General features: G+C 46.9%; 1 protein-coding gene across 1 annotated transcript; it reads right to left on the bottom strand.

Annotated features, from left to right (window-relative positions):
* Window positions 1-4,157: 4,157 nt before the first annotated feature.
* On the bottom strand, window positions 4,158-12,936 carry LOC118504748 (ubiquitin-like modifier-activating enzyme 1). The gene is made up of 6 exons (XM_036039644.1): window positions 12,007-12,936; window positions 8,552-9,601; window positions 6,989-7,240; window positions 6,594-6,902; window positions 6,112-6,509; window positions 4,158-6,015 (listed from the first exon to the last, which is right to left on the bottom strand). Exons 1-6 carry the CDS (start codon window positions 12,898-12,900, stop codon window positions 5,601-5,603), a joined length of 3,318 nt encoding a protein of 1,105 aa, XP_035895537.1. The 5' UTR covers window positions 12,901-12,936; the 3' UTR covers window positions 4,158-5,600.
* Window positions 12,937-12,995: the final 59 nt, after the last annotated feature.

The following is a 12,995-nucleotide window of genomic DNA, read 5'->3' as shown; positions in this document are numbered from 1 at the left end:
TATCAGATTCGTCCTAGCGTCCAAGCGGTTATGTTAAACTACGATACCGCCGAAGGATTGACCCCGCGAAAACTGGTCAAACCTCAACCTTCGCACCGGTTGTAACGTTCCCTTACTCGGGTCGGACGTTAGGCTTCTTCCTGGATTGACCAGGACCAGGACCAAAATCGCTCGAGTTAGACTGAAGGCCTTTTTTCCTGGGCGCCAGCACAAGTTTCCAATTGTGAACTCTCGCGACAATGCTGGCCAGAACCTTGGAAGGAAAACTCCCGAGACTCGACAATACCGATCACAAAATTACCCCATTTTATTCGGGTATGCTGATACGCTCGATCATCGCCTAATCCGTTGTTCGTTGTAGGAGGCTTGATTTTTTATAATTGTTGCATTTAAGTATATCTAGAAATTTCCACGCATCGAACGTTACTATTTATGGAACGCGTTGCTCACTTTTTTGGTGCATGTTTATCAATAATGAAACGCATCCTAATGTGTATCCAAGGCTATGACGCCCAACAAAGAGTTGGTTCTATGCGTTGGCGTGTCGATCGTGTGAAGCACGTGATCCGAACCTATCGTTTTATGACTGGGCACATGAGACGTTGTTTCTTTGCACGAGTTAGCGAAACTATCACTTCGGATCGTGAAGAAGTTAAGAGAGACGAAAGCTTCCTTCTTCTAAAGCAGTTAGGGTGAGAGTGCCGCCCTTTTGTTTTATTCCGATTTAAATATAGGTTTCGTGTTCAAAAGGAATCAGGTGATGAAAGGAAGGATAAAGAGGTTATTTCGATGACGAACCGTTGTTGAACCGACCACGCGAAGGAATGGTCGATGGAGATCTCTGCGCAGATTCCTGGCCTTGTCAGAGTTGCTTGAATCAGGCGGCTAACCTTTTTTCCTAGAAAACCAGGAGAAGTTTTTAGCGGCGGACTCGCACTTCACTAACTCGGCGTGGACAACGGGAATGCCGTAGCTCGATCAGACGATTAGCCTTTTTTCCTGGATAACCGGGAGAAGTTTCTAACCGTGGTTCTAGCTTGGCTTAATTTCGCCTAATTCTTCCGACGGAGTGGGGAGGCACCGAAATGCGTAACCAATTTCCGGAGGGAAGGCAAAGGTGAAACTTTCCCGATTCTGTATGGATACCCAAACAATGAAACACAAGTTTCTTCGTTGAGGTCTGGAATACAAGTCGCTTTATTCTCAAAAAATCTTGTCTTATATACTAAAATTCTGTGGGATAAAGAACCTGAAATAGCATTACATCGATCTCCTTTATCCTAACTCGTTATGCTGATGCGTTTGACCCCTGCCTGGCGTCGGCTTGTGTAGGAGGTCTGTAATGTTACAATATCTGGCAATTGTTACCCTATCGTTTTATGACCATGGGTAATGCATCGTGCATCTGTGTTTCAGATGCGTATGCCTATTTTCCTATTGCTTATTGCCTGCGCGTCGTCTGTTCTATTCGTCAATTGGTCTTTTCTTCACTGCCCTACGACCATGCCTTGATCTTTACGTTGCTCGTTTTTTCTTAATCGCGCAATGACAATGCATGCGTTGTTCTAGTGTTAACCTCTTTCAGCCCATGTTCTTCACTTTCGTTTTTATTACACGGCTTGAGTTTATTTATGATTTCCATATGTCTGGATATTGTCCCCTTTCTGATATTTCCAATAACGCACCATACTTTCGTTTTCCTCACGGTATGAGGCATCTCTGTGACTTAAGGTTGTTTTTCCTAAGATAATATTTTCCGGTGAGAATTTATCCTAAACGAAAGATATTTAGTTATTTAAAATTGTTCCTCTAACTCTTGCATGCCAGTCATTTTAGCTCAATTTTATTTTGTCGCGTTCGCAACAAGCAACGACGTAGATAGCGATGATCGTCCGGATGACGATCTTTTGTTATTATTATTATTATTATTATTATTATTTATTGTCCGCCAATGATGGTTTAACAATTATCTTTTACACTTAAAGAAAAAGCGAGGATGATAGTAGGATTAGGTGGCAGGGAAAGAGGCTTTACGAAGACGGACACGAAAACGAGACAAGGGGACATTATAGTCGAACAGGTGATAGCACTTGTTGAAAGCCGATAAAGCTCGTAGCAGATGATCGTTCGAACCGTAGCGGGTGTGGCGGGATGGGATATAAAGGGGAGATCTATCGCGGAGGCGACGGGAAGGAGCATAAAGAGGGATGGTAGACAGGAGGGAATGGACATCAAGTTCATTTAACAGGAGACCTACAATGAAACTAGCACGGATATGGAAATGCCTATCCTCAATGGTTTCTAGCCGAAGAAGACGGCAACGGAATGGATAGGGAGGGAGAGCAAGATGATAACCGTTAAGGAAGCGTCAAACAGCTACACGAGTGAATTTGCGCTGAACACTCTCCAGTCTGGCCATCGCAGTGGAGCCTGGCGGAGACCAGACTACAGCCGATCCAACGGAGATCCAACAGCAGTACAGGGACTTCAAGCAGCGGGGATCGCAGATTTCGGACGATAGCCTAAATGATCAGACCCAGTGATTTGTTAGCCTTGCTGATAACGTAATCAATGTGGGAACTGAAGGACAGCGTTTCGTCGAGCCACACACCTAGATCCTTTACAGAGGATACGCGACGTATAACTGTATCACACAGGGTGTAACTAAACGAAAAACGAGAACAAGAACGAGAAACCGCTATCAAACAACACTTATCGGGGGACAAGAGTAGGCCATTTTTGCGACACCAAACAGAGAAGGAATTTAGTATAGATTGGAGAAGACAACAGTCAGCAGACGAGGACACACGAAGGAAAATCTTGAGATCATCTGCGTGTTTGTTTAGGCCTGATACCGTTGAAGGGATGCAGAATCAGGTACGGACGCTCGGTTGACCGGATGATGATGTTGGTTTAGGACTGATGCCGTTGAGGGGATGCAGAATCAGGTATGGACGCTCTATGAATATGTGTTGTTCCCATATCTCGCGTCCCTTATTGGTGAAACTGATTGCGCAGCGATAATGTATGCGCTGGGCTCTAGCGTTTACTCTTTTCGTTGCATGTTCTTTACTCTCGTGTTTTGTCACATGGTCTGGGTTTGTAATTATGATTTCCTTATGCTTTGGCCTACCCTGACTCGTTATCATTGTTTATCATAGTTTCGTCTTTGTTGCGATTTGATGCCTAAGCGAAAGAGTATTTAGTTATTTAAGTTGTTTATCTAACTCTTGCATGCCAGCCAGTTTAGTTCAATTTTATTTTGTCGCGTTCACAACAAGGTTATCTCTGCCTGATTCGATGTATGTGCCGTGATGTATGTTTGAAAGTAACAAAAAAAAACATAAAATACTGGATCTGTCGAGAAGGTAGAAGTGTGTCAGGCGGGTGTGACCGACACGACGACGGGAAAGGACTCGCTGGAATCGGGATCGTCCCAAAGTGTTGTGTTGTGCTTCACGGAGCGAAGTTTCGTGGAGAGGTCTAGGATGTGCCAGGTAGTGCTCTCGGGCGTAAAAGAGTGCTGTATGGTCCGGTTGGACGGAACCGACCTTCGTTGGCCAGTCGATCGATCGGCCTTTTCGTTTCCGTCAATTCCGCAAAGACCCGGGGGCCGCATTAGAAAACAATTGCAGGCCGTGTTTTGGGCTAAAGAGAGAGACGTGTGGTTAGGAAGTTGTCGTGGTAGGCATGGATCTCACAGCCGACTGACTCCCGATACGTAACGGAACCGTCTGTGAAGATGTGGTGATGGCGTCTGGTATTTGGTTCGGATCAGGTACGTAAAGGTTCTGTAAGCGATGTGCTCCGGAGAGTGTGCTTTAGTTCCCATTCTATGGCAGGAGTACGGTGGTACGCGGTGGTCAATCTCTTTCTCAAGGATCCGAGATGCTGCTGCCAACTCTCTTCTCGAAGGTTGCTCTCGTTCGTAGGAAATAATCTCAATGCCGTATAATAGTTGGGGTAGGAGCCAGGCGTTGATGAAGCGGTTCAGGGTTGGTCGGGAGTCCCGATCGTTGCCGGTTCCGAGCGTCCGGAACAGGATCACCCGGCTGGTTGCCTCCTTCTTCTCCCTGTTGCAATGGGGTATAAAGGAAAGATGTCTGTCGAATGTAGCACCGAGAATGTCTCCAACAAAAACTCACAACCAAATTCCATTGAATGGTGGGTGAAGGTATGTGAAAAGTTTATTCTTCAAATATATATCTAACATCCCGCAGAGGGAGAATTTTCTTTTGCCAGCGACCTGTTCCTTACGCGGACAGCAGTGGGCGTCGTAGTGCAGCAGTCCGGCACAACATAGCATCATGAGTTACGGCGTACGATTATTACACGGTACAAGAGAAAACACAACAAACAGCTACGAAACGACCGCTCTCTATCGGTTTTTTTTTTTTTTTGCTTTTGTCCCACAAGTTCTGGTTTACTATTTTTTTTTCTTTACTGCGCGATCTTCGATTTAATCCTCCAATGCGCTCCTCCATCCGACTGAAAATGATGGGTTAAGAAACGTGCTAACCTTGCTTCGCTTCAACGTGCAACGCACGAGAGAGCACATAGTAAGAAAACAATTCAAATCTTGCATTATTACATTTATAAAATCGGTCCGTTCCTGCTTTCCTTTACTCCTTGTTTTTTTTTTTTATCATCATAAGCTTACCACACACCTAGCTTCGCGCCACCAACGGCAGAGGTCGCTGCTGCCTGCGCTGTACTACGAGACGCGGCTACAATTAACTATCCACCATTATCATTGATTTATGTTCAAAACCCTACGGGGATGACGACTCCACACACACACACACACATACAAACACAATCAGCTTCCTCTGGCCTCACACGACAACAAAACATGGACACGGTACGGTAGCAGAAAATGAAACATGTTGTTAAAAAAAAGCTATGCTTTTATTATACCTTTTCCATTCGATCATCCTTCGGGTCGGTCGGTCAGTGCGCGCTGCAGCTCTGCTCCGTATACTACCGTCCTCCAGACAAAAAAAAACCGAACGAACTACTGTATCTCATATCATTCGTGTGTGTGCTATTATTTCATTTCCACCTTTCCACCTATTTCTCATCCATCATCATCATCATCATCATCATCGCTCGAGATCAGCTATTTGCTGTCGTACGCAATACGAGGTTGAAGAGGGAGGGATGGAGGAAGGAGCTGTTCGGTCTCACCATCCCCCCCGGCCAACGACAAAGGGGCGTAGTAGGAATATTAATGAAAAATAAATACTAGCTCTGATACACCACCACACAGGAGAGGAAAACTGGAGAACAAAGGGGCCGGTAAGCCGCGAAGTAGCATTCATTGCATAGGAACGGAAACCATGGCTGCACAAAAATGCACGCTTGAGAGCTCGAGAACCTGTCCACTGTACCATGATGCATCTGCTGATGTTGAAATTGCGCCATTCCGTAGTTCCTGGATCGTGGTGTGTGTGTTATACGGATAATGCGACCTTATGCGTCCTTTCTCCCAATCTCGTTCTCCCCCCCCCCCGCGAATCCCCTACCCTCCACTCTCTCCCCTCCCCCCCCCTACCCCCCCACTTTGCGTCGTTCTATCGATAAGCAGCGAGTTAAGATATTCAAGGCAACACGTAGCGCACGTACGGCACCTCCACGTCCTCGCCGGCCTCGTCGTTACAGCAGATCTCAAACACGAGCGCACGAACGTGCGGCTCAATACTCTTCTTCGACACCTTCCGCACGACCTCGGACATGGGCAGATTCAGCCGTTCCTGCTGCTTCTGCTTCGTCATGAAGAACGCGTACAGCATGCAGACACCCTGCGACAGCATCGTGATCTTCAGCTTGTGCTCGCGGTCGAAGTAGTCGAGGAACTCCTGCAGCGTCAGCTCACCCTTCACCTCGAACCGGTCCCACAGCGTCCACTCTTTGTCGTAGTAGGTCGCTTTCTTCGCCTGGATTGGCTCGGAGAAGGTAAAGAAGGGCAGCGCCAGGTTCAGGAAGCCGTTCTTGAAGCGCTCCAGCGTGTTAAAACTGCAAGTTCAAATGAACGAAAACCAACAATATTAGTACAGTTAGTGACCGCGAGCCCCTCCTCCTCCTCCTCCGTGTGTCCGCATCCCACGTTACCCCTGAGCCAGCTTGTACAGCTCCAGCGAAACGCATCCGGCCACGAGCGACGTCGTGGTGGCAATGGCCGGCATAATTTTGCCCGCAATCAGCTTCGACTTGTGGCGATCTGCGGGCGGAATTTTGTAGTTTGCAGCGCGCAGGTTCGACGCGGCCACAATAAAGTCCATGTGCAGATTGTTATCGTCGTCCTTTTCGAACTCGAGCGGCGTAATTGTAAAGTCCGGCTTGCCCAATGCTGCCAGCTCGCTCTGCAGCCGACTGATGCGGTCCGGGTCGAGATCTTCTCCACCAACGCCACCGCCACCACCACCACCACCGCCTCCATTCTCCTCCGCTTGCAGGGCAGAATCGGTGACGGCAATTTTCACGCCGGAACGTGGCGTAAACTTCGGCACCTGTGGAACAACAACAAAAAAAAACCCGTAAATAGTGGACGATTTGCCTTGCCGTGGGGTATCGTATCGCAAGCGTTATTTTACCTCAACGGCCATCACCAGCTTTCGGATGGCATCCCGATTGCGCTGCTGTGGAATGCCGTACACTTCCGCCTTCAGGTTGGCGGTCGCGAAGATGTAATCCAGGTGCAACGCGTTTTCCGGATCGAACGTGATTGCCTCCGGCAGACGCTTCGGACCGGACCAGAACGGTTGCCCGGTGGAGCTCATCTGGTCGGGCGGAAAGTTGAAGAGCAGCTGGCGGATCTGATTCGAGTACTGCTCCTCAAAGTACATACGGGCCCATTTTACGCAGTCTTCAATTGATTTCGGCCTATCGTCGATCAGTGCTTTCTGAAAAAAAATTGTAAAAAAAACGCGCACACACACACACAATCTCAGCTTCATTCACTATCACGCGGTTAGTAGTTTGCCATTACCTTCACAGACTCGAGTGCCTCGAGAGGTTGAACGCCGGGTAGCTTTAGCGTGCGCTCAATGAAGGTTGGATCCGTAATGTACTGGGCAGCATTCTCGGCCACCTGCTTGAAGATACCCTCGAACGTGTCCCGGGCCCATTGCAAAGTGTGTTCGATCGCGTTCGGGAAGTTTTTCAGCGTGCAGATCGGAATCGACTTCTCTGGTGGATCCTGCGACGAGCTGTACGATTCGGTCAGGAACGGCACAACAACCTGGCAGGAAAGGGGCAACATAATAGACCAGTCGCTTTAATAACATGATTCTAAAATAGATTATGATCATAAGTATCTGAAAAAAGCAAATTATGATTCATGTCTCAATTATAGATAGGAGAGAGACAATCCAGTGTCTCATCGTGTACTGGTTTCATTTCATTTCATTCCCAATTTGTTAACACTATGACAATGTTTTATCAATTAAGTTATACTCATAATTTTCATTAAATATGAAAAATGTGATGGTTGATCGATAATTTTTATCTTCCTGTTTAAAAACTGAATATCTGGCCAGTGGTAAGTCTAGTATCTCATGGAAAACAGGGCAAGTTAGTTGTTCCTTGATAAGTTAATCTACGCCAAATTTAAGACAAATCCAATCCTTTTCATGTGTTGTTTAGTAATATGATGACAATGTTTTATCGACTTATTTATATTCGCATTTTTCCATCATGTTAGAAAAATATGATTGATGTCGATAAGCTTGCTCTTCCTGCCTTAAATCTGGATAGCTGGATACACAGGTAAACCCAGTATCCCATGGAGTACAGGGTGATTTGACGCCTGAATTGGATAATCATCTATGCCAAAATTGAAACATAAGCAATCCTAAACCATCGCATTCGTTTTTAAGTATCACGATGATAATGTATTATCAATAAATTTATGCTCATAATTTCCATTAAATATGAAAAATATGATGGTTGATCGATAATCTCACTCTTTCTCTTCCTGTTTAAAAACTGAATATCTGGACAGAGGTAAATCCAGTATCTCATGGAAAACAGGATAAGTTGCGCCTTAACAGATTATTCTTCACCAAATCTTAAATCGAGCTAGTCCTAAACCGTTGCGCCTATTGTTTAGTAATATGATGACAATGTTTTATCGACTAATTTATGCTCATATCTTCCATGAAGTAAGAAGAATATGATTTATTTTTTTATCGATAAGTTTTCTCTTCCTGTCTTGAATCTGGATAGCTGGATACACAGGTAAACCCAGTATCCCATGGAGAACAGGTAAATTTTCGACCATGCAACCTTTTTCCCACTGTCTTAGTTGAGTAATTCTATCTTATACCTGTACTATCAATGCCGTAATCAACGTGGTTTGGTTATTTGGATAACATGTCAGTAATCCCGTTCCTTATCGATAGTATATTTTTTATATTCCTGTCTTTTAGAGACAACCAAACGCAAACATCATTTGGAATCTAATAGGGGACAGGTACACGTGAGCTAGGAGTTATCAAACGCCTAGAGACATTTTCATTAAAGATGCGACAAGCGACATTCGTATCCTTACCTGAATATTGCCGAGAGTTCCGAGCGTTCCTGACTCCAACAGTGGCTTGCGGTAGTACACACAGCGGCGATCCATGTAGATACGTGCGTCAATGTTGTCCAGCGCATTTGCAACACCATCCAGCCGGTTAAAGAACGTATCGTCGTAGAACCGCTCCGTTTCCGGCCCGACACGGTTTTCGTGCGACGTTACCTTGATGTCCCCATTCATACGCTTCACTGCCTGGGCAGCTACACGAGACTTCGGCTGCTGTACGTCGTGCGGGCGGAAAAGGAACTGACGATTCAGATTGCTCTTCTCGATCAGATCCATGTCGGTCACGATGATCTCGCCATCCTCCTTGGACGCAACGCCAATCATGGCGAAGTTCTTTAGCAGCTCACAACCGATAGCACCAGCGCCGACGATGAAGTACTTCAACTGTCCCAACACATCCTGGAACTTACGGCCAAACACAGCAATCTGCCCATCGTAGCGCGATCCGGTCGGTGCACACTCTTCCTCCGTCAGGTCGGCCTCCGGCAGGCACTCAATCGCATCGTAGCACAAGTACTGATAGATGGGCGTAAACTTGCCCGTACAAGCCTTCATCACTTCCTGCGCAGTAATGCCACCAATCGCACCGTTCATCGGACATAAATCGCCGGCGCAAACCTTTGCGAACTTGGTCAGCATAGACTCGTTCAGCTCCTCGATCGACAGTTCCTTCGCACGTACGCGGCACATTTCCACGAATTCGGTCGCATCCGCTGTGTTCCAGGGACGTGGCAAACGGCCGTGCTGCTCCTGGTAGCGACCGAGCACGGTGAAAGCGACCTGCGTGTTGTTCGGGTGATCCCACTTGCCGAAATCGGTCATAATGAACTCGGGAGCGTTTTCGGCTTCGGCCAGCGATTTGAAGCTCAGCTGCTTGGGCATTTTCACCTGCGTGGCAATGCCGCCGCGCAAGTACCCACTCAGCTTGCTCGTATCGCCGATGCTGAAGGTATAAGGTCCAAGCACCTTGATCTTCATCGGTGCCGACCCGTTCAGCTCCGTCATGCCTTCAACCTACGAAGAGAAATTTAAATTAAATGAGTGTTTATTGCACTAACCTACAATTTATATCCTTCTTTTTGTTTTCTTATTCAATAGCATGCTTCTACAGGAAACAAATACCCAATCCTGTACTAAAATATATGAGAACTTGAAGGAATTGGAATCAAAGTAAAAATGCAACATGTTGAGGCATACAACAAATGTCTCCCTGTCGTGCCTGTAGCTTCTTCTCCCTTGGCACTACAACCTCGAGAGGTCTCGGCCTGCCATTTCTGGCTTTCTGTGACTTTATTTTCCCCGTAGTAAAGTAGTCAGCCCTACGTACGGAGAGGCGGTCTGGATGGGATTTAAACACCGGCCCTGCCGTGTGAAGACCGGCGCCGCTGTCTCCCCGGCCACCGGACCGCCCACTACTACTACGTATATAGCATTAAATACAAAAAGTTTTTTTTTTATTCATAAAGAACGGACTTATTGCTTAAATACAAAAAGTTATGGACGATAAAAAAAAAGTCGTACCCCAAATTTGTGGTTGTTAAGTGTTTGCGAAGAGCAAAGGCTCCATTTTAACACCTTGCACAGTATTCATTTTACAGGTTTTTGAATAAAATGCTTATGCATATGTTTACGTTACTGAAACAACAAAACTAGCCAGTCAATAAGGTAACATGACTCACTAGCATGTATGCAGGAAGAAATATGTCCCAGTCGTCAAGCTATGCTATCGATTAGTCCTAATTAAATTTACCACTACTTCCTTTGCCCTACTAATGGAATATGCCTATGGGAGATAGATACTTCGTATATCTTTCAGTTTGATTGATTTATTTTCCATTTGCATTTGTCACCTAATGCGCTGATCCGCAGCAATTGAATTAATAATGCAAACAGTAACAAACAGATTAAGCTGTCTAAAGACATCAAAAAGTTCATGCCCCAGTGCTGGGGGTGGTGTACACAGGGGGAGTTGCTTAGAAAGTCAAGTAAAATAAAAAAACGATCGATTGGCCCACAACTGTGTGGCAACCGCGCTAGACCATAGTAGCAGCAAACTTTGAGTTTCGTTGCTAGGGTCGATACATATCAAACTGACGTAAAACTGTATTCATAAATAACTTCTCAACTTCGTTTGAACAGGACATTTGATATTCTCCGTTTGATTTGTTGTAACTAATAACAGTTTGTGGATTGAAATTAATGAAACAACCGCATTTCTTTTACCATAATACGCATTTCACATCATTCCTCCGCATTACATTCGTTTGCCAGTGAGCAGTACAAAGCCGAATTGGACAAAGAAAATGAAGTACACAGATCTGCAGCAGACAGGATTACAGCAGAGCAGCAAAAAAAACCGCACCGTAACGCATCGTTCTCAACCTAATTCATGCCAAAGCAAGTTGCATTTTCACGCAAGTGAATGGCTCGGTCGAGACAACGCAATGACGATGATGATGATGATGATGACGATGATGTCAGATGATGCGACGCAAGAAACAAGGAAATTTCAACAACAAAGAGCAGTAATGCTTTTGGCAGAAAAACAAGGCGGTAGTAAACGCCGTTGTCGTCGTCATCGGGCTACAGACATCGCCCAGTGTATGAAAATGTGCAATCGAGTGTGCATGTTGTGCGCTTTTCCGATCAAACAACATATCTCGACGACCCAATCTCATTGGCAACCACATCAAAGAGCACGATGGGAGCGAACAGGTTATCAATCTAATCTTCGTTTTTACAACCATTTCAAGCGATTGTTTCAAAGAAAGCAAAAGTGACATGGAAATCGTCAGTTTGAGTTATGACTCATTGCCACCTTCTGCTCTCCATCAAAAACTCGAAATAGCCTACTATTTAATCGTTCATACGATAGTAGAGAAATTGCGCTCACACATACACGCACACATACAGCAACAGCACGCTCGCGCACACACACACACAAGCGTAGGCGCGCACTTTTCGGCTACCCCTGGATAGATAGGACACATACACGCACGGAGGCACCACGGTGGATCGGAACGGAGAAAAGATTCATTTCGAGAGTGCGCTCATTTTCCTCCCTCGGCAAAATTTCACCATCCCAACCAACGAAAGCATACACGCACGCACGCACGCACACTGCAATAAATTTCACGTCATTGCGTATTCAACGTCGTGGATGGGCCAGAGCTTGCTTTGTTGGGCCATTTCTAGTGATCCTTTTATGCACTATCACCTCACAACCCCAACAACTGTAGTTTTCATCATTTCGTGCGTGTTTTTGCACAAATGGAATACCATTTTTCCTCAAGCCATTCGCATAAACATACACACACACACACTCCCGCAATCCTCTTCCACTGTACATGCCTCCCTTCCAGTTACCACACACTCACACACAAGCGCACACACAGCCCCACCAACTGAGGGATACTTACCTCCGTGAAGGTAACATAATCGCCATCCTCGAAACCGTGGCGCGTTTCATCTACGCACGTAACGACACTCTCGACATCGTTTGTAATGCTGGCCACCATGGCCGAGCTCGGATTAGCCCCATTCTGGTCGTACACGGTAAAGTCGTTCCCAAAGTCGCAGAAGACCTGGGCAAACAGGCCGCGCGTATCGGCCACAATCAGGGCGATGTTGTGCCGATGGGTGATTTCTGCCACCCGCCGCTGTTCGGCGGGCGAGGCCAGTGTCAGCACCACGACCCGGAACTTCTGCAGAAATTCCTCCGTCAGCTCGCCCGTGTATGCCACCGTCGGTACGTAGTGGTTAAGTTCGGAGAGCTGCTGGCAGCTAGCCTCCGCACGGTTCCGCCCATTGGCTACATCGTCCGCGGTCAGGTAGAACTGCGACGACAGGTCTCCGACCGTGCAAACCGCCGTGTCATGCAGGGTGACAGATTTCACTCCACCGAGAATCACGTTCTTCGCTACCTCAACACCGAGCCCGCCCAGTCCGGAGATCAGCACATCCGAACGGGCCATCCGACGCATCGCGTCATGACCGAGCACGTACAGCTGGCGTGAGTACAGGCCCTCGTCGATTTCCTGGGCGCCAGCGGCTGCAACACCACCGCCGGAATTGTTCTCCACGGACGGCACGGGAGCGGAGCCATTGTTATTGGACGTCGCCATTACTACTACTGCAGCGGCTGCGGCCGATGATGGTGCAGAGCGCTCAATCGCAGGCGATGACGAATGCGGCGGCTGCTCGTGCTGCTGCTGCTCGGGCGGCTGTGTCAGCGACGGCGTCGGCGATGGCAGCTTCCGCTTTTTGGCGGCTGGGGGATCGACGAAGCTGTCACGAAACTCACCACTAGACATTAAGCCAAACCGGGTGCGTCCGTGACGAAGACGGAGGTGGAGGAGGACTGAAGACGATTTCTTTCCCTCCTTCTTTTCCAACTGCCCGCGCGTAC

The sequence above is a fragment of the Anopheles stephensi genome, chromosome 2 (genome assembly GCF_013141755.1).
Source record: "Anopheles stephensi strain Indian chromosome 2, UCI_ANSTEP_V1.0, whole genome shotgun sequence".
NCBI classification, from domain to species: domain Eukaryota; kingdom Metazoa; phylum Arthropoda; class Insecta; order Diptera; family Culicidae; genus Anopheles; species Anopheles stephensi.
The sequence above is the reverse complement of the archived record's forward strand: the minus strand, read 5'-3'. Positions and strand labels throughout refer to the sequence as shown.

Bases quoted from the DNA above. Each gene is read 5' to 3' on its own strand.
- LOC118504748 (XM_036039644.1), bottom strand. From the start codon at position 12,900: ATGTCTAGTGGTGAGTTTCGTGACAGCTTCGTCGATCCCCCAGCCGCC. The intron at 7,241-8,551 runs GTAAGGATACGA...CTTTCCTGCCAG, and splicing joins GAACTCTCGGCAATATTCAG to GTTGTTGTGCCGTTCCTGAC. The intron at 6,016-6,111 runs GTAACGTGGGAT...TTGAACTTGCAG, and splicing joins CTGTACAAGCTGGCTCAGGG to TTTTAACACGCTGGAGCGCT.